Source organism: Malaya genurostris, chromosome 2 (genome assembly GCF_030247185.1).
Source record: "Malaya genurostris strain Urasoe2022 chromosome 2, Malgen_1.1, whole genome shotgun sequence".
Taxonomy (NCBI): Eukaryota; Metazoa; Arthropoda; class Insecta; order Diptera; family Culicidae; genus Malaya; species Malaya genurostris.
In genome coordinates, this window is record NC_080571.1 from 247715833 (window position 1) to 247737631 (window position 21799).

General features: G+C 35.8%; 1 protein-coding gene across 1 annotated transcript in view; it reads right to left on the reverse strand.

Annotated features, from left to right (window-relative positions):
* The window catches only part of LOC131428719 (uncharacterized), a 372507-nt gene that overhangs the window by 65002 nt on the left and 285706 nt on the right, over positions 1-21799 (reverse strand). The window contains exon 3 of the mRNA XM_058592765.1: positions 1060-1265. Within this exon, the coding sequence (XP_058448748.1) occupies positions 1060-1265 (206 nt within the window). The remainder of the gene's footprint in view (positions 1-1059; positions 1266-21799) is intronic.

Here is a 21799-nt window from a genome sequence, read left to right on the forward strand (position 1 = left end):
GCGGTTTCACCGACACTCTTCAACTTCATGTGGTTGCGAGTGTGTGTGTGTGGATTTGTGTGTAGCGAAATATGCGGATTTCTTGCTTTCCCAACAGCGGCAGTTTTTACCTCTTTCCAACGTCGCGTCGGGTTGGAGTTGAAAATTAGATTAATAAGCAGGTGAGATTGAAAGTTTTTTTTTTCGTAGCCAGTTTTGCGGAATAGAGGGAAGGGATGTGTAGTGAACATTTTCGGCCGCGCGTAAGAAACAAGATAACCGAAGGCAAACGCAGCGGGAAAATAAGTTTCCACACTTTTGGTATTGGCCTTGGTGGGTTCTGAGGGTAGTACAATTTAAATTTGTACGATCGTTACTTGAAAATGTTTAAAAAAAACTTGAAATAAAAAAAAACTATCTATAATGGCACTTTTTGTTCTCGCACTATTCTCAATGGATTCTTCGGAGTGTCGTTCATGGTTTAGATTTGATGTCCACCCTAGCCGACACGCTTGTATGTTTTATGTTTGTCGGCATAGATGGAAAAAGCTCGAATTTTTCACATACATGAGTGATTTATGGCGGCAAAAATTCATCGCATCGCTGGTGAAGTTGGCGGAGGGTATGAGGTCTGTCTTGGATTTTTTTTTGTCCGCGCCACGCTTTTGTTTCCGGTACACAACGCAACGTTCGTCTGCAAAGGGTGACAGCGAGGAAATTTAGCCCAAATGGCACGTAATACCAAGTATTAATAATAAATGGCGACCTGCCCATACCCAGAGTGAAGCTCAGCACAGAGAAAAGAGTTTGGCAAGATTTACCGCACCGTAGATTTGTTGACTCATGTAGGATTTAGCGAAAGACATTAGGATAGATTGTACGCTAGAGAGCGAAAGACGGCGGTCGTCTATAGGATCGAAAGAAATTTCAAATGCATCCTGTTGCTTGATACAATATTCTTGATTCTGATGGAGATTTGAGAAAAGTCTGATTGATGCTTTCGGTCGAGTCCTAGCAATATCTGTTGGCAGTCGAGATTGTTATTTTTGCTTGTGATAAATAGCGCTGGATTTTACTTACCTTCACTTGCACTCCCGCTACCGGGAAGACTTTCATCGCCGGGTTCTCCTTCGGCGTGTAGCGGTAGAACTCTCGTCGGCCTTTGTACCACTTGACTGAGTACAGATTTTCGCCATCCATGTCGTAGTGGCAGTAGAGCATTGCGTTGTCCCCTCTCCGAACTGCCTGCGGCACTGTGACTTGGACATCCCGCAGAGCGTCTATCACTGCAATGAAAAAATAAAAGCAAACGAGATTCGTCAGTTTGCAAATGATGGCAATGAAAATTGGATCCTTTGGCAGGAGTCTATGGTTTTGACGTATTGACAACGGTTCGCTTTATTAATCAGCTACTGCTGGTGCAGTGCAAGTGAAGTTCAACAAGAAATAATTAGCTTAGGGAAAGAACAAAACCGGCCGATATCTTCGTTACATCGCACAGAAACACAACTGTCAAGTCGTGTTGCAAGGGTATAACATTTTTGGTTTATCAATTTGCCCAAGGCAATCGGCTGTCGTCATGCTTGCTGCTTCTTTTTTCACGTTTTTTTTTCGCTTCAAATTAAGATCAATGTTTTAACTTCGCTGTGGTCAGGATTTTCCTCGGATTGGCAGTAGGAGAAGGGTCGAATCTTATTTACTGGAGCAAGATAAATGAATTTTTAATGAACCCGAACAAAAAAGGAATAGAAAGGTATCGTTTCTGTTTTTCAATAAAGCAGTTTGTTATATCCTGGGGGCTGGACTAAAAACAAAACTGAAAATATAAAACGAAAACATATTTTCAAGCCATTAGCAGAAGTTCATTCAACAGTAAAAAATAAAACCATCTGAAATTTACGTATGGTAGCTAATTTGACTGCCAGTTTGTTACATTTATGACCTCATCGTGCTCGGGAATGTATCACAGAACAAGTTGATGAAATTAACCTATCCGGTGTTTCCCGTAGGCGATTCAAGAAATGAAATTACTTTAAGGTGAAAACCGTGGTATTTGGAAAATGATTTACTTCCCTGTCGCAAAGCTTTGTAGGGTATCAAAAAAGTTTAGCATTGAATTGTAATCTTAAACTAACGGTTTAATTTGCCCTGATGGGATGTAGACAAAGACGATAGAAAAAACAAATTTTGTTTATGTAAAACAATTATTTCTCATATTGCCAAGTAACCAACTAACGATGACAGTATCGGAGTGAGACTCAAGGACATTAAAATGAAATAACAAACCAGGGACATTTGTTCAACCATAGCATCGTCAATGTGTCTAATCATAAGAAACTCTTACTTGTGATAGTCCACTCAATTCAATAGATTGACAAGATAAAGTCTATCTGTACTAATTAATCTTAAATCGATAACTGATCGCACCCGCATTAAATAAGATCCGAATGAAAGGTCTCACGGTCCCATAGCCTGCTATTGAATTTCATCCCGACCCGACTTCCGGTTCCGGAGATATAGGATGATATGTACCAAAAAAAAAAAGGAAAATATATGCACTCACTTTTTTCAGAGATGGCTGAACCGATTTTTACAAACTAATATTTAAACAAAAGGTATTCTGGTCCCATGACCTACTGTTGAATTTCATTTGGATCCGACTTCTGGTTCCGGAGTTATATGGTAATATGCGAAAATTTGAAAAAAAGTTTGCACACAATTATCTCTGGAAAAGCTCAACCGATTTCGCATATTAAGCAACAAATGGAAGGTCTTATAGTTTTCTGAAAATTTGTAAAACATTTTATCTGGATCCGACTTCCAGTTCCAGAACTAAAGCGTGATTAGTGGAAAATTACCAATTTCATTAGTATTTTTTCACGAACGATGGTCAAATACAGGTACAAAACTGTCTGTTAATTTTTTCTAGTTTGCAGAACTTGTTAGTTTATGGACATATAAACTTAATCAGGCACTACTGGTCCTCCCGTTTTTAATTCCGGAAGCACCGAAAGTTGTGATGAAAAACTTCAAAAATAGAATTCACTTCGATTTCTCTGCGATGCTTGAACCGATTTTCACAAATCTTGATTTGGATTAAAGTTCATACTGTCTTTAAACCTACTGTGAAATTTCATCCAGATCCTGTTTCCGGTTCCGCTGTTACAGGGCGATGAGTGTCGAAGCTTTCAAACTGGCATATAGAACGACAATACAATACCGTGTAACGTGGAAGAAGTAAACAACAGAACGAACGATGCATGCTTTATTCTATTTCGTACACGCTATGACGAAAACAAAACGGATACGGATATCTGCTACTAGTGTGTGATATTGGTAAAAGACGGTGCTGCGGATGATAAAATTTTTTGCTATTTTATAAGTGCGACCGAAAGAATAAAAGAATGTAAAGCTGGGCTAAAAAAATAATATTAAATTAAAAACCTGTTTTAATCCATCTAGTGGTGTAATGATGCCTTTCTCATATCAATCATACTATCATATATAATACCGTGGTATTCTTCAAAATAATTTTCTTAGATTCTTAAAAGAATAACCGAAATCGGTTTGTTTGACCGTCTACTGATAAAAACTATCAATCGGAAAACATTTGAGGTCGATTTAAAAAAATGTTAAGGTTTTTCCCCATTTTCAGTGATGGTATACAATTTTGAACGCACTTTACCCTATATTTCCGGATTCGGAAGTCGGATTCGCATGAAATTCAGGAATTACGTATGGGACCACAAGACCTTTCATTTGAGTCTAATTTTTTGAAATTCGGTTCAGCCATCTCCGAGAAAAGTTAGTGCAAAAAAACGTTACATACACACATACGCACATACACACACATACATACACACACATACACACACACACACACACACACACACACACACACACACACACACACATACACACACAGAAATTTTGCGTACTCGACGAACTGAGTCGAATGGTATATGACACTCGGCGCTTCGGGTCTCGGTTCAAAAGTCAATTTTCCGAGTGATTGCATAACCTTTCTATATGGGAAAGGCAAAAAGAATGTCAATGAATTGAAGTTTTTTTTGAAAAAAAAAATGAAATTTGCACAGCCGGTAATGCGGTAATACCGTACCGGTGGTGTAGTGATGTCAATAATAATAATAATAATAATAATAATAATAATAATAATAATAATAATAATAATAATAATAATAATAATAATAATAATAATAATAATAATAATAATAATAATAACAATAATAATAATAATAATAATAATAATAATAATAATAATAATAATAATAATAATAATAATAATAATAATAATAATCTTACTACATGTTTTATGCTGCAGAATCATGCTGTTTAGCTAGACTTACATATGCAGAAGTAACAGAAACGCAGGTTTGTTTCATTTGTTAAATTTCATGTAATTGATTTAATCGAAATAGAGCATGATATAGTAAGTCTTAAGTAAGGTTTAATCAGATTCAAAACCCTTCTATTTTGGAGGTCATATTGGTTGCTGGCAAACGAATCAACTTCGGTTATTCCGGTCTTCTGAATCCGGTTTCGAAGGAATTTAAAATGGTGATTGAAAACTGCAAATCACCAAACTTACTTCAAGATGGCCAAATCGATTTTCAAAAACTTATATGTTCAAAGGAAAAGTCTTACAGTTTCATACGGAATTCCTAAATTTTTTGTAAATACTACTTCCGGTTCCGGAACTACAGAGTAAACTGGATTATTAGAGTTTGTTAGATTAAGTCCGAACAAATTTTCCTATTTCTATTCAATGAACAGTTGTTTCTGCGAATTCCACGGTAATATTTATGATGTAATGAGTAATATGAGAAAGGCATCATTACACCACTAGGTGGACGAAAACAGGTTTTCCCCAGATTGTTTGATTCGTTTGACAGATAGTCTTTATGATGATGTCATTAATATTGTGTCATTGCAGTAGTGAACGATTTTAACTCGTCCGAAAAGTCGTAATAGGTCATTATCTCATGATAATTCTAGATTCCGTCTAATCGAATTCATCTAATCGCCATAATTAGCATAAGTAGAATCGAATGATAATGTGTTCTGAGCACGCATGTCATTTAGAACAATTTACTATACGATCTAGATATGAGCTAACGTGTAAGTTTTATTTCAACACTGGGGAGGCCGCCAACGAACATCGCACAAAAAGAAAAGCGCATTTCTTCTCAGTGTTGAATAGACAGAATTTGAGTGTGTGCTTGTGGTTAAAGAAGCTGGTGCGAGTGAAACACATTCTTTTCACATGAATCGCTCTCACGTGCTCTCGCCTAAATACAACCAAGTGACCACTAGTGCGTGCTAGTGAGTGAACACTTTTGTGATTTAATTGCCCAAACAATCTTTTTCGCAGCAAGGAAAAACTAAATTTCAACTATAAATTGTAAATGTATGCCCCACGCTTCTCTTTTGTGAACCGTACACTTTGGTACATGTATGTACATGTACACTTCGGTGAGAATATCTGCGTCCACCTCAGAGAATTTGAGTGCTCTGCTCGAGCACTTTGGTTCGATCCAGTACTAGAGGTGGAAGAAAATAAATACGCGCTCTCATGATGCGCGTACACTTTATATAACAGTGGTGTAGCTGAGCTCTGAGAAGAGCTCTTGTTGATTTCGTCAGTGCAAGGGGAGAAAATAACTCTTACTTTTCGTCACGCAGAGGAGATGGACATCTCTGAATGTGAGATTTGATGTATTGAAACAAGTGTTGCCATGTCTCTACTCATAAGAGATATGGAGAAACTATCTTCAAGCATATGAGAAACATGATATTACGAGAAATTGTTCTCCAGATGTTTGAAGTTTATTGCTGGTTATTTCCTTCCAAGCATTTGCATATTTTACCACGCATTTACTGTTATCATGACAGTATTTATGACAGGAAAAAATATCAAGCATCAGCATTTGAGCTAGATTTAGCATACTCTACATTGCCGTATAGAACCCCGTAAATGTTTCTTGATTTATGCGCAACATTTTCCAATGCATTCCCGTGAAGAGCGGTAACAGTGACAGAGTGCGTCATTCACAGTATTCTCCGTGTAGGCACCATTGACTGCTTGGCCACAAAAGAAAATAAAAAAAAAAGACATCTCCATACTTCATGGAATGGAATCGCCTGTTTTCTACCGTCACCCGCTATCAACATTTTATTGCGAGGAAAACCCGGCTAGATTCCGAACACAGCAGTGCTTGCTTACAGGCGGGCGTACGTTCCTGAAGTCAGTCAGTCTGTCTGTCTGTGATTCTGTATTTCAAACAACGCACCATCCCATCACCTGAGTGGGTTGAAGTAAGTTGTGTGCAACTGTCTGTGGATTCTTTCGCTTAATTTCATTCTTTCGTTTGTTCAAAAGTCAAACCAGCGCGTTCGTGGTTGGCACATCAAGTCGGCAAACTGACGGACGGACGGACGGACGGATGGAAAGACGGACTGGCGAACGAATATAAAGAGCATCAACGCGCTAAAAGAAAAGCAGCTTTTCATCATAAAGCTTTTGAAATATGTCTCATGAAATAATGACGCCAAAGAGTCTAAGCCGTGGTTATCTTTTTTCCTATTCCATTAGGAAATGCGTATTTTTTTTTCAATATTCACGCTTTGAAGAAAACGATCCTAAAACTAGAACATACTCCTTTAGAGTTAGTTAAACGTTTGCCAAGAGTTACTGGTAGGTGACTTGCTCTGAGGTATCCCTTTCATTCTCTTATGAATAGGAAAACAAAAACGGAGAGAAAAACGGAAAAATAAAAACAAAATCGTGTATGCCCACAATAGTGTATGTTTCCGTTCGCTGTGGATTCACACGAGCGGCCGTAAAGACTATGGGACAATCGTTCGATTGTTGTTCACATGATGACAGGATGCTTTTTTGTCATCTCACATTGAATTGTTTATCCTGCTAGCTTTTGTTGCGAGTCAGAAGGCATATTTGTTATCAATCCTTTTTATTTGAGAACCGAACTAATGCCACAGGAATTGAATCAACAACTTGCGAGAGCGATTCGATTTTCAGCTGCTGCCAATTTTTTTCCTGAAAGTGTTATAATCTTCGAAAAATAAAATGGTAGAACGTCTACGGGTTAAATTAATCTATTTTGAATACATTTTGCGAATGCCGTCTACCGATTTCAATCACTGCCTGGAAAGGAATAAGGAATAAGAGCCTATTCTCAACACATACGATAATGAAATGTTCATACTGTACTTATGGAAGGTTCAAAGTTCTCCTTATTAGAGCGAGCAAATTCACATGCACAAGCCTGAACATACCCATGCGGAATAATCGATGAGATTTAAGCGTAAACTGCTGAGGGAACATTAATCTTCCGAGGAAATATCATTAATCTCAGGTGTTTGAAGTTGAATTTATATAATGAAAGAAAAGAAAACATGGAATTCTCTGGCAATATATTTAAACTCTAACAAAAGTTTGGATGAAAACTAGAAGTTTTTTTCAATTCCAATTTCTTTTTCTAATTGTGTTCGAATCAGTTTCGTCTCTAAGGCTAAGAAGATAAAAAGTATCAATTCAGCTCAAGACGCTTTATCAGATATTTTATGCAAATCATTGTTTGATGTGGGATAGTACATTTGATAATAAGTGAAAAGGAAGTGAATATAACAAGACTTACGATTTTTAAGATTCAAGCTGACAGTTAAAATAATCTTGCGGCTAGTATCAACAATCTATGTTTTACCTTTTTTTATATATATAAAAAATAGGTATAGAATTCGCTCAAACTTTCGAAATTTTTTCCGAGGCCCGGAGGGCCGAATGACATATACCAATCGATTCAGCTCGACGAACTGAGCAAATGTCTGTGTGTGTGTGTGTATGTGTGTGTGTGTGTCTGTATGTGTGTTGTCAACTAAGAGGTCGAGATCTCAGAGATGGCTGGACCGATTTTGATCAAACTAGTCGCAAATGAAAGGTCTCCCCGTCACCCAAAACGCTATTGAATGGTTTTGAGATCGGATGTTTACTTTTTGAGTTATTCGAAGTTTTATGTCAAAATTTTCAGTTTTTTGACAGTATCTGTCACAATTGACCTTGAAAACGGAATATGTTTTCAGACTTAGATTCCGCACGATAATACCTATTCAACAAGCCATAGATTGTTAAAATCCGTCCATTTTTAACGGAGATATCGAAATTTTTGTGTAAACGACTTTTCCCCCTATTCCAGCAGTAGGAGTTTTGAGCGCTGTATGACAAAGCAATGCTTGGGAGCTTCGGAAAACACGATTTTTTATTCTGTTACATACAATTGTTTCTAAGTACCAAAAAGACTGTGTACAGCATCCTTTTTCATGACAATTTGCCTCGGACCGATTTTAGCACGGCTCGTTTTGACAACATAATCGTTCGAATATGACATATATAAACCAGATGATGGCAGATTTTTTTTAATTATATTGTTTTAAACTACTTACAGCAATAAATGCTGGAAGAACATAACATCCATATACCATTCGAATCAGTTCGTCGAGATCAGCAAATGCGTGTGTGACAAATAATTTCACTCAATTTTCTCTGAAAATTTCTTTTCTAAAAATTCAGATTCATACGAAAATTCGTATGCTCCCAAACAAAGTTCCTGAATTATGTTTGGTTCCGACCTCTGGTTCCGGAACTACAGGATGATATATGAAACGAAATCAAAATTGTGTAACTCATTCTTCTCGTAGATGGCTGAACCGATCTAAGATTCAAATGAAATCTAAGAATCATCTAAGATGCAAATGAAAAGTTTCAAGATTCTTTAAAACATCTTGCTCTTCAGTCAGATCCAACTTCCGGTTTCGGGGATACAGGGTGATTGGTATAAAAATGTCTATTCCACATAAATTAATCAGGTTTATCGGGTTAGCAGATTTGGATAGTCGATAAAAAAAATTAACTTTTTTCAGTTTTAGTGGTATTCAGTTGTCGATTCAGAAGGCACCTAAAAATTTAATTCATGCTATGATTTCTCAAAGATGTCTTCACTGATTTTCAAATATTTTGAAACAAATGTAAACTATACAGCTATTCAGGTGAATTTATCTGACTTCGGCCATACCGATTTTAGAATTCCGGTTCCAGTATAAAATCGTTTCTCAAAGCTCAATCGTTTTCTCAAAAAAGCCTAATCAAAATCTCTAATCTAATCAGAAACAAAAATTCAAATTGAATTAAACTTATATACAAAATTAATTAGTTTTATACATACATACAAAAATTAATGAATTTTATCCAATTAAGCTTCAAAGTTGTACTCAAAACTGTAATTTATTCGTCATATGGCCATATGAATCGGTTTGGGTTATGCTGGTTCCTGAATACCGGCTCTGGAAGTACCTTAAATTACCGTAAACTCTAAAGTGGAACTTACATATCATGGCATGTTTAATCGATTATCACACTTCTAGATTTAAATTCGATTGTTTCGACATTACAGAGTAATGAGTGATTACAATCTCAAATTGTTGCTTAAAACGACGGTCACTAAAATAATGTAATGAAAACTTAAACACCGAAGAATATTCATGCAAAAAACACATGCGAATTGATAAAAAAAAGTATCATCTCACTGCTAGGTGGATTAATCACGTTTTCAGTGATCAAATTACTCTCCCGTATAACTGCGGACAGAGTGAATAATTCCAGTACGTCCTTAAAGTTTATCATCAGTGCACATTTATATCCAAAAAGGTGAAGCTAACGCTTGCAAAAAATTTTCCTCTTTTTAAATTTTCTTATTTTGACTGACTATATCTTAGCCATTTTTGAACCGATTCCAAATTTTTTTTTACCATTAGAAAGACAAATTCATTCGAAATAAAATCCATTTGAAAGATGGAAAACCGAATATTCTACTCAAAGTTATAAAAAGTTCCAACTAAAGCCTGTTGAAATAACGTGATTTATCCACCTAGCAGTTAGATGATACCTTTTTTTATCAATCCGCATATGTTTTTTGCATGGATATTCTTCGGTGTTTTAGTTCTCATGACATTATTTTAATTATCGTCGTTTTAAACGACAAATTAAGATTTTAATCACTCATTACCCTGTAGTGTCGAAACTGCAAATCGTATCGAATTTCAATCTTAACGTGTAACAATCGATTGAACATTCCATGAGATGTCGAAGTAAGTTCCACTTTAGAGTTTTTCGTCATCATTTATGGTACTTCCAGAGCCGGTATTCAGGAACTTGCATATCCAAAAATGATTCGAATGGCCATAAATTAATACGCCTAACAATTTACATCTTCTATATCGGCATGAATTTTAAAAACTCATCATCTGTAATTCCAGAAGCGCATAAAACTCACCAATTTTGTATGGGATCTTAAGTCCGGATTTGTATTTTGTATGAGACCTAAATTTTTGTTTTTGAAGTTCAATTTGGCGAAAATGATCGAGAAATTTTGAGAAAATGATTGAGCTTTGAGAAACGATTCGATACTGGAACCGGAATTCTAAAATCGGTGTAGCCGAAATCAGTTAATTTCACCTGAGGAGTGTGTAGACATCTTTGAGAAATTGTAGTGCGAATTAAAATTTGGGGGTACATTCCGAATCCAAAAACGAATACCTCTTAAACTGATATAAATTTATTTGGTAATCGATTATCCAAATTTGCAAACCCGATAAAACTGATTAACTTATGTGAAATGGACATTTTTATACTAATCACCCTGTATCTCCTAAACCAGAAGTCGAATCTGACTGAACCGTAAGTTGTTTTATAGGATTTTAAGACCTCTCATTTGAATCTTAGATCGGTTCAGCCATCTACGAGAAAAATGAATTGCATTATTTTAATTTCGTTTCACATATCATCCTGTGATTCCGCAATCAGAAGTCGGATCCAAACGTAATTCAGGAACCTTGTTTGGGAATATACGACTTTTCATATGAATCTGAGTTTGTAGAGTAGCCATCTCCGAGAAAATTGAGTGAAATTATTTGTCACACACGCATTTGCTGATCTCGACGAACTGATTCGAAAGGTATATGGGGGTATGTTTTTCCAGCATTTATTGCTGTAATTAGTTTAAAACAATATAATTATGGAATTGCTTTCAACTCGAAAATTCTGCCATCATCTGGTTTACATATTAGAACGATTATGTTGCCAAAAACGAACCGTGCTAAAATCGGTCCGAGGAAAAATTTCTTGAAAAAGTATGCTGTGCACAGTCTTTTTGGTACTTAGAAACAATTGTATGTAACAGTACAAAAAGTGTTTCACGTTGCTCCCAAGCATTGCTTTGTCATACAATGCTCAAAACTCCTACTGCTGGAATAGGGAGAAAAGTCGCTTACACAAAAATGTCGATATTTCCGTTGAAAATGGACGGATTTTAACAATCTATGGCTTGTTGGATAGCTATTACCGTGTGGAATCTAAGTATAGAAACATATTCTGTTTTCAAGGTCAAATGTGACAGATACTGTCAAAAAACTGAAAATTTTGACATAAAACTTCCTCTAACTCAAAAAGTAAACATTCGATCTCAAAACCATTCAATAGCGTTCTGGGTGACGAGGAGACCTTTCATTTGCGACTAGTTTGATAAAAATCGGTCCAGCCATCTCTGAGATCTCGACCTCTTAGTTGACAACACACATACAGACACACACACACATACATACACACACAACACACACACACACACACACACACACACACACACACACACACACATACACACACACACACACACACACACACACGGACATTTGCTCAGTTCGTCGAGCTGAATCGATTGGTATATGATTTAGATATTTCACAGAAATTTTAAAATTAAAATAAAATTAAACCTGTTTGACACAGCATGAAATTCATATCGAACATTGAGGCATTGTTGATCACCAATCGATTGAATATTGCTTCAAAAAAAATTTGAACAAAAAAATTTATCATATTTACTAAAAATGTCACGATTTTTTGTATTTTTACAGAAATTTTTGAATCTTAGAGTTTTTTGTGATTTAGCTAAGCACGCATTCAAGAATGATCGTGTATCAACCGAATAAATTTCCTTTCAGCTAGAATTCCAAGAGTGAAATAGTTGATATATTTTACATTTACCAAAAATCTCAAAAAAATCGATATTTTCACAGAAGTTTTTAAAATTGAAGAAGTTGTAGACACTTACGTGGATTTGTCGTAAGTGCACGTCTAAGAACATTTGCTTATCATTCAATGAACTTAGAAAAGTGTAAAATTTTAGGAGTGAAATCTTATATTTACATCAAAATCGCAAAAAAATCAACATTTTCGTGGAAGTCTTCGAATATAATATATTGGAAAATGTAGAACAAACATCTATGATCTTTTATGTAGATCGAATTTGGTATTAGCTAAAATTTGTAGAAAAAAATCATTTTATATATACTAAAAATCTAATAAAAACTAGATATTTTTGCTTACATTTTCAAATCTTAACAGTACTAGGAACTAAACGAGGAATGCTAAAAAAACATCCAAGCTTGTGTGTACATCAATCGATTGAACTCAGAAACAGGTAAAATTACGTACATCAAAACGAACACCGCCTGGATATTTCGTAGAGTTTTCGGAAGAAGGAATTCAACAAATTTTCCAAGAAGTGCTTGTGTCAAACGATCTGCGAAAAATTTCAAATGGATTTTTGATTATATACTTGATATATTGGTGTTAAGTCTGATCCGTTCCAGTATATGTTGTCAAGCTGGTACGCGTAGAATTGAGCCACTCCACCATCCCGAACCATTATTTTTGTGAATGTATACATATTGAAACCAGGTAACAGTCCGAACTTAATGCTAATGCTAATTGCGGTGAAATATGGTCGAATATGATGAATACGACTTACTTTATATGCCTTTTCAAAATTCGACATGTGGAAGAATGGGCTGAAGTTAATAGTGAATATCTCGACTTGTACTAAACGCAGCAACATAATTCTTTATACATTTTATCAAAAATATGATCAGGAATTTCAGATTATAATTTCAACTGTGTGAGATTGTTTATCAATAATATTCCCAAAGAATAATGCGAAATTTTACGTCACTATAACATATTCGACCATTTTTTTCAACTAGTGGTAGTTCGTAGTTGTCGTAGGAACTTTCTGTTGATTTGCTATATAAAATGCATAGTATCGACTCTGTTTAGGTGCATCGCTTCGAATTGTCGGAAGCAATTGATCAACTAATTGTTATTCCAAAGTAAAAGGAAGCGTTTCAATTTCATTCGTATTCACAACATCTAGTTATGTCTCTGACATTACACACCCTTACTTTTTTACAAGAAAACGAAATGTAAATATAAGATTTTTCTCCTAAAATTCTACACGTTCATTGAGTTGGTAAACAAAATTTCTTAAACGTGCACTTACGTCAAATCCACGTAAGAGCCAAAAACTTCTTCAATTTTAAAAAATTTTTTGAAAATATCGATTTTTTTTAGATTTTTGGTAAATATAAAATTTTTGAAATTTTAGCTGAAAGTAAATTTAGTCGGTTGATAGACGAACATTCTTGAATGCGTGCATAATCACAGAAAACTCCAAAATACAAAATTTCGTGAGATTTTTGGTAATGATCAAAAAAGAACCGGAATTTTCATTTTAAAATTCCCGCGCTTGTCCAATCGGTAAACTTTTATTCTCTCAACGTTGGCAACACTTTTATACACATTCTGTCAAATTTTGACGCATATCGTACGATTAGTTTTTGTTTGGCGTCTATACAAAGAAGTTGAAAAATTTTCGTGTGGCGATTTTTATAATGGATGAAAATTTAGAACAACGGCTCGCCTTCGAAGCGCCATTCGGTCGATTGTTGTGCGGTTTCGACTTCATATTCATAGATCCACACCTCATCACCAGTTATGATGCATTCGATGAATACGGGCCACATCAACACGACGCTCTTTTTGAATGAAATTCAGCTTTTTTGGCACCAGCCGAGAATCGACGCGTTTTAAACCCAAAACATCAGTTAAAATGTGTTCGGCTGATCCATAAGAGATGCCCAACAACACAGCAATCTCTCTAATCGGTACAGAACGATTTTGCAACACGATTTGCTTCGCCGATTCAATGTTTTCTTCAGTAACAGATGTTGTTGGGCGACCAGGGATCTCATCATGATCCACCTTTGAAGCGTATATACCACTCGTATGCCTGTGTTTTTCCTAGACAAGATTCACCAAAGGTCAATTCTAACATTTTCAACGTTTCGGAACACTTAAATCCTTTTGCAACACAAAATTTGATGCACGCACGTTGTTCTAATTTTTCATATATTATAAAAATCGCCACACGAAAATTTTCCAACTTCTTTGTATAGACGCCAAACAAAAACTAATCGTACGATATGCGTCAAAATTTGACAGAATGTGTATAAAAGTGTTGCCAACGTTGAGAGAATAAAAGTTTACCGATTGGACAAACGCAGGAATTTTAAAATGAAAATTCCGGTTCTTTTTTTATCATATGGTAAAAGACTATATAGGAAAGCAGGGCCAAGACCGAAGCGGATACAATGCGAAATTTTCCAAAGTTTCATCGACGAGAAAATTTAAGACACAGAAGCAGTTGATAGGATGACAAAATACCAATACGATACAGACGCACGACCCAATGGTTGACTGGTTACCGGGTGAAGCACATTTCCTGCCCAAGTGACAAACTCCCTGATGAACTTGCAATAAAAGATACTCGTATCTTTCGTTGCAAATTAATAACCGTAAAGGAATCTGTCGCTTGGGTTACATGCTGGAGGGTTTCCTCGTTCGTTACTAGTGTTCATTTGGGCACCATAGCCTAGTTCGTCCGCTATGGAAAGTGTGGAGCCTTGTAACCCTCACCGTCGGCCAAAGTAGTCCATAAAGGGAGGAAAAAATCATAATTGGTTTGTGCACCTAGCATAAATTTGGTGGTATAAAAGATAAAAAATAATAGATTTTTTCCTTCAAATTACTACTTGCATTTTTTTTATAGTACCATTTAACCTCAATCTAAGTTTGTGAGTATTCCAGCCATCTCTAAGGAAAGTGGTAAATGAGATGAAATATAAAATTTTTGCATATTTTTTTTGCACATTTTACCCCATAATTCCGGCGTGCGTGCTCGACGAACTGAATCGAATGGTATAAGACACTCGGCCCTTCGGACCTTAGTTGAAAAGTCGGTTTTCACAACTATTGTATAATCTTTCTATACGAGAAAGGCAAAACATAATTCAGGATACCAATAGAAATGAAACCAGAAAAAGTACATACATACTAAACAAATTTGTCGGAATTCGGTAATTTTTCACCTATTGACTGATCGGTAACAGAATCGGTAACAGAGCATGTAAATCGATAATGCAAATTCTAATGATCTGTCAAATCATTACCGATCATTTCGGCTATTTTAACTCAAATAAACTAACGAATGATTTGGTAATTTCAGTAACATACCTATCTTGAACCGGAAATTTTATACAATTTCTTGAAACAATACTTTTTCCAATTTATGATCAATACTAAAAGTTAAATGTAAGCGAAGAAAGCCCGAAAATTTTCTGCATTGATAAACTTCAGCATGGTTATCGAAAATTTCAATAAATCACTCCTATTTTACCTGTAACTGCTTTTTTATCTGCTGCAAATAAAATATGTGTAAACTATAGAGCTTCGAAGCAGTCTCGTGAATTTTTTATCTTTTTTTTTTGAAATAATTTCTTACACTAATTTTGGCTCATTTTTGACACCAATTAATTCATGAAAAAATATTTCTTTTATTAATTTTTATTACTTTTATTATATTTTATTACTATTACTATATTACTATATTTTATTACTTTTATTAAATATGTTCGGATACTAAATTTTTTTTTGAGATGACACTAAATTTCGATGTTTTATGCAGTTTTAAGAGTTTTGGCATCAAAAAAAATTTTCGATTTTGGAAATTTCGTGTACTCCCCCCAATGGTGCTTTTTCAAGATCGAAAATTGTCAAACCTTTACCACCAGGCGCACCCCTTAAGCATGTCCGATTTAGATCAAATTTTGCATGAAGGCTTTTTTCGAGGTGCTTAAACTTTTGAGCACTAGAACTTAACGAAAATAGAGGTGATCCCAAAATTTTGGCACCCTTATATATATAAGAGCGGTAAAAATCAACGTGTTTTGTCGGTTACGTCACTTATACAATCATATATCTGGAACCAAAAGTCACAGCCATTTGATCTTCGAACTTGATCAATGGCCCGACAGTAGCTTTCAAACGAGCGCAAGTTTGTTCAAATCGGTTCAGCCATCTCTGAGAAAATCGAGCGCGTTCAAATATCTTCGAAAAGTGCACACACATACACACACACAGACATTTTCCGATCTCGACGAACTGAGTCGAATGGTATATAACACTATGGGTCTCCGAGGTTCCGTTCGAAAGTCGGTTTTTCCAGCAATTCTAATACCTTTCTATAGAGAAAGGCAAAAAGCCTTCTTAGTCCACTTACTGGAATTTTCATATATCTTGAAAAATCACCAAATCACCAAAGTACATGAAATTTTCGAAATCGAAAAAAAAATTTTGATGCCAAAAGGCTTAGAATTGCATGAAACGTCGAGATTTAGTGTCATCTCGAAAAATTTTTTTTTTTAAAAATCGACTTTTTGGTACTTAGAAAAAATATCAAAAGTCCCAGAAAGTTGATTTTTTCAAAAAAAAAATTTCTTTGAGATGAAACAAAATGAAACACTATCGAATCATCGAATTATATACAGTCACCCGATCTAGTTCTTAACTGCCGTAACCGAATTCCATATGTGTGATACTCGCAACGTTCATATATTACTACCATTCTTATATGAACCACATACCAGTAAGATCTTACTTTGTAGCTTTCTAGGATGTACCCGAAGTATGATCGTGTATGTATAATGCAAAGGTTGAAACTCATTTCCTCCTTTTCGTTACTTTGATTTCTAAGCCCTGCGCTTTAGTGGCATAAACTACTATAACAAAGCACCATGCGTTTCCTTTTAACAGAACTTGATGAGGACGCATGGTCGACTTCTAATTATTTTGTAGAAAAAATTAAATATTTTGGTCGTCCACATTTTTTTAAAAATATGAAAACATACCACTTTAACATGTCCAAAAATTCTTAATTTATCACTAAAAAATCCCGGGTGGTGCAAAAATTGGAAAAGGGAAAAAATATGTTTCAAAATTTTCTATTATTATTTAATGGAAGAAATACACATTCAAAAATTTTGAAAAAAATGTAAAGCATCCCCATAATGCCTTAAACATACCTGATTTTGTTTTTTAAATTTTTCGGAGGAACAGTTTCTTCAAAAATCAAATAAAATAAAAATCAATAGAACCACCCTGGCTTCGTCAATATGGCAGTTAAATGGTTTAAACTTTGAGAAAATTGTTTACAGTCTATGACCTTTCGAATGTGGTATAACAATATGAATTCCCTTTGAGGGCAGATTTCACATGCTTATCCTGCTATATAGCCTTTTAACCGATTGAGCTGACCGAATCGTCGCACAAAGCATAACAAGAAAAACCGACACATAGAAACCAGTAATTTTTTCAGTCATTGAGCGCAGTGGGCTTACCGCTCGTTATGTTGGCTTGTAAAAAAGACTCATGGATTCGAAATAGATTTTTGAATCCTTCTCACTTTGAATATACCCTAATTCAATAGTTATTGTTAGAGATTACTATTACACTAGAACTATGAATCATGAGTGATTATGATTGACTAATATGAGGTTATATGTATATGTATTGACTAACTTGCTTACCAGGTATATGTCTGAGTTTAGTAGCAAGCTTGGATTCTCCTTCAAAACAACGATTGAAGACAAGAAAACATTCAAGTAATTTCGGTATCTTTGACAGTAGTTTATCAGATCCTTCACGCCACTGAGATGAAATTTATGTAGAAGCATTCCCTTGACAAGCATGATAGAGCGCGTTCGAATTTTATTATCGAATAAAACACGGTTAAAATAGATTAATTAACTGGAATTACTGCCAATATATTCCATTCTAATTGACTTTCATTGCTGCATAAATTCGTGTCAATATTTGATATGTAATTTTTGTCACGATAAAATGCCACCGTGCCCATCGTGCATTTCTCACACCATCTCAATACGAAACAGCAGCGCGCAAGCAATAAAGAATCTTTTTCAAATTTCGGTTGTTTTGGTTAAAGTTTTATAATTTTGAGTTGCATTTTCAGATGCTTTCTAAAATTCTGCTACAAACACTACTTTTCAGTTCTAAAACCATCTCCGTGGAACGGAACAGTAACCGTTTATACATTTCAAAAACCAATTACGGCTCGACATATGCGACGCGCGCATTCCGCTACATTTTACCATAAGAGTTGGTTTTACAATTTTCGGTGGATTTTTTCTACCGTAATCGGAAACACTTCAGATTTACTGTATAGATTGTATTTTTATTTACAAAAATCTGTTCAACAGAATGCGTACAACTGTTCACTCGGTATTGAACGGAAATTCGGTTATTTTTTATGTTAACCGAAAGTTTTCGTAGAAAAAAAAACCGAGCTGGTAAACACAATTTTAGTGTTGGGACCTATAAAAAATTTCGGATTTATAAAGGAAATAATAGAAAAAACGGTTTGATAGATCTCAATGATTAAACATTTATTTGAAAGTTTGACTCATGAAATTTATTCATTGAAGATGTTTGGTTTCAACAGGACGACACCACGTGCCATACGGCGATCGATGTTTAACGAACAAACTTTGAAAATCGAATAATCAGCAGAAATGGTAATGTGAATTGGCCTCCGAGAAGCTGCGATTTGACGCCGCTGGAATATTTTATTTGGGAAGTGGTTGAAGATAAATGTTACATCAACCATCCAGAAACGAAATTCAAGTTGCTATAGATGACACAAGGCCAGAAACAATAGACAATGTACTCAAAAATTGGTTGGATCGGATTGGCTACTGCCAAGCCAGCCGTGGAGGTCATTTGAACGAAATGATTTTTCATAAAAATTTCATGAATCAACTTTTCAAATAAATGTAACGTTGAAATCTATCAAACCGTTTTTTTACTATTGCATTTTTAAATTCGAAATTTTTTGTGGGAACACCTGTATTTTACCGAAACAAACGAGTCGCCAATTAAAATTGATCACCTATAAGAAATGCGGACGAACTGAGCTTTTATGATATCATGGCTATTATGCATGGTGTGATTTCATAACATCAATATACCCTTTTTCTCCAAATCATATCTCATTGTGCTCATTTGTAAAAATGGTGTTCGAACATTTCAACATTTCGAAACGCGTAGAATTATGTACGAATGATTGAAAAAGGATTTGTTTCTACTTTTAAGAATGTTGATTGTAACATTCGGGGAAAGGGGATGCCATTTCCATTCTCTGGGATTAACGTTATACAAAGCTAAAGTACAAGCCCGCCTCGTGAATTTTAGGTCAACTACCTTCTGTGCGTATAATAAACATTGTATATCGACAAGGATCGAGCAATGTCGTAAATTTAAGAAAAGTCAATAGAATATCATCATCATTATACGAATGCAATCTCACTAATCACCCGTTCCAATTACAGCCAATTGTACTTGGACTAGCATATTTCATTCTTTGACGTTTGTCACAAAGTTATGATATGCCGAAGTAATTAAGAAATAGTATACCGGTAGTACACCGAGCTTAGTAGAGCACGTGTTTTTCGCAAAATATACAATAGCGAGTAATGACATGAGGTGTCGAACTACGCTGATAATAGATCCTGTGTACAGACGAGGCATAGTTCACAGTAATTACATCATTAGTTTTATATCTAAACCTATCACTGCGGTGGCAACATCTTCGTATGAGTGCTGCACGTCTTGACAGTTTCGTGCTTGCTTATTTTGATCCATGCTACACGGCACATCCTAGTACCATTGAGGTACATGGTTAGGTTATTTTGAAGCGGCATATTCGAGGACCTACGGATCGGTAGAGTAAGTGGGCGGAAATGAGCACAGCTGAGGTGGGCTGCTCCGTACAATAGCTGGTGAATAGAAATGAGTAACAAAGACTCGGTGGAAAAAGAAATAGATGGATGAATGAAAAGGAAGAACACAGAATGTCACTCCACACCGTTAGGGGGCAAACCATTGCAGGGAACCTTGACTGTTAATCAGAATGGGTTTGCCTCGTTGGGTTTTCTGGTTTTAACAATCTGTAGGGGAAGCTAGCCGTACGATAGAAATAAATAAATAATCATTATTATCAGATTAACGACGCTTTCCATTTTCAGTTTTAATGGAACTCAATTATGTACCAACTTCGATTCATGATCGATAACTTTTACTATCCGTTTTTACCAGGTTTACTTCCAGCTGAAAGATTACTTCAAGGGGCGTAAACTCATAGTTTGTACGTTTGTGGTAAACAGCACATTTTGCGAAGTGTCCTTTTTTTGTTTTTTTTTGCTCAAACTCGGTCTCTCCGGTCTCTGCAGAGTCTATCTGCATCGGATTTAACATACTCGTTAATGCCCATGCAGGAACCCCTCGTGCCCACGGTTCACTGAAAGGGCAGTATGGGAAAAGTAAATTTTCATTTTCCTTCTTTCGAGGGTGGCGAGCTTTTCACAGCGCCCATGTATGTGTATAATTTATTCGGTCGGTGGAAACATTCTTTTGAGACTGCAGGAAAGAAAAGAATTTTCCGTTGAATTGAGCGGTGAATAGGGCGGAATGTCATTCGTAGTATAATTGCAGTTTCGTATTCAAAATGTTGTTGCTTGGCTTGGTTTTCCACGGTTGGGTACCTTCGAAGATTGTGCAGTTGCAGGAACTGTGCGGAATGCTGATCTATGAACATGTTTTTGTTCGCTTATTTTAGGGCCGAACCAAAATCAAACATTTATCATTCCTCATTAGTCCACAACTTTCCGGAAAACTTTCCCGTCCACAGCGGCAAAATGTCGCAGCGGCAAACCGTCAGATTCTATTTGCACTTGGGTGTCTCCGCGTGAAAATTTTCATCCGGACACGTTCCATAACGACAGCCAATTAAGTCCTTATGATTTCGCATTAAAATTATATTACAACCTAATTAGTAATTTACGAGCTGAAAAATGAGATCTATATAGAAAGAGGATGGAAACAAACATCTTCACTTCCCTTTTTCATTCGCATCCTGAGAGTGAAGCTAAGTCTCAGGCCCCACTTTTCAGTTTTCGACCAGAACCGAAAAGTCGAGGAAATGCGGTAGGAAGCAAAGCTGTTCGGTTACACAGTTCGACTATCGTTCCGTTCCCACAAACCAAACGGTAGCTGAAGGAAGTAGCGACGGCAAGTGCTTTGACAATTTGTCTTTTCGCTAGCGAGAAATTTCTTTTGAAGAACTAACTTATCGTGACTGCTGTGCTGCCAGAAGAGGTCAATCGTTGAAAACGGATTTGTTTTCGCTAGCATTCTTTCAGGTAACATGAAAAATTAAAAATAAAAAAAAAACTGACAATTCGTCTAGCGGTGTAGGATATTTTGCTTCAGGCCATATTCTCAACAACGTGGTTCTCAAGTATGACTAATTGAAAATTTTCCTGCCATCACTGACGGAAACAGTGCTGTCATTAAACTTATCTTCCAGCGTCGTTCCGTATAGTCTCATCTTTCGCACCACATCGTATCAACCAACAGCCAGCGGAAGGTGTATTTTTTGGACCATAAGTCCTGGAACTCTTCTCTTTTGCACGCCTGGTGTGG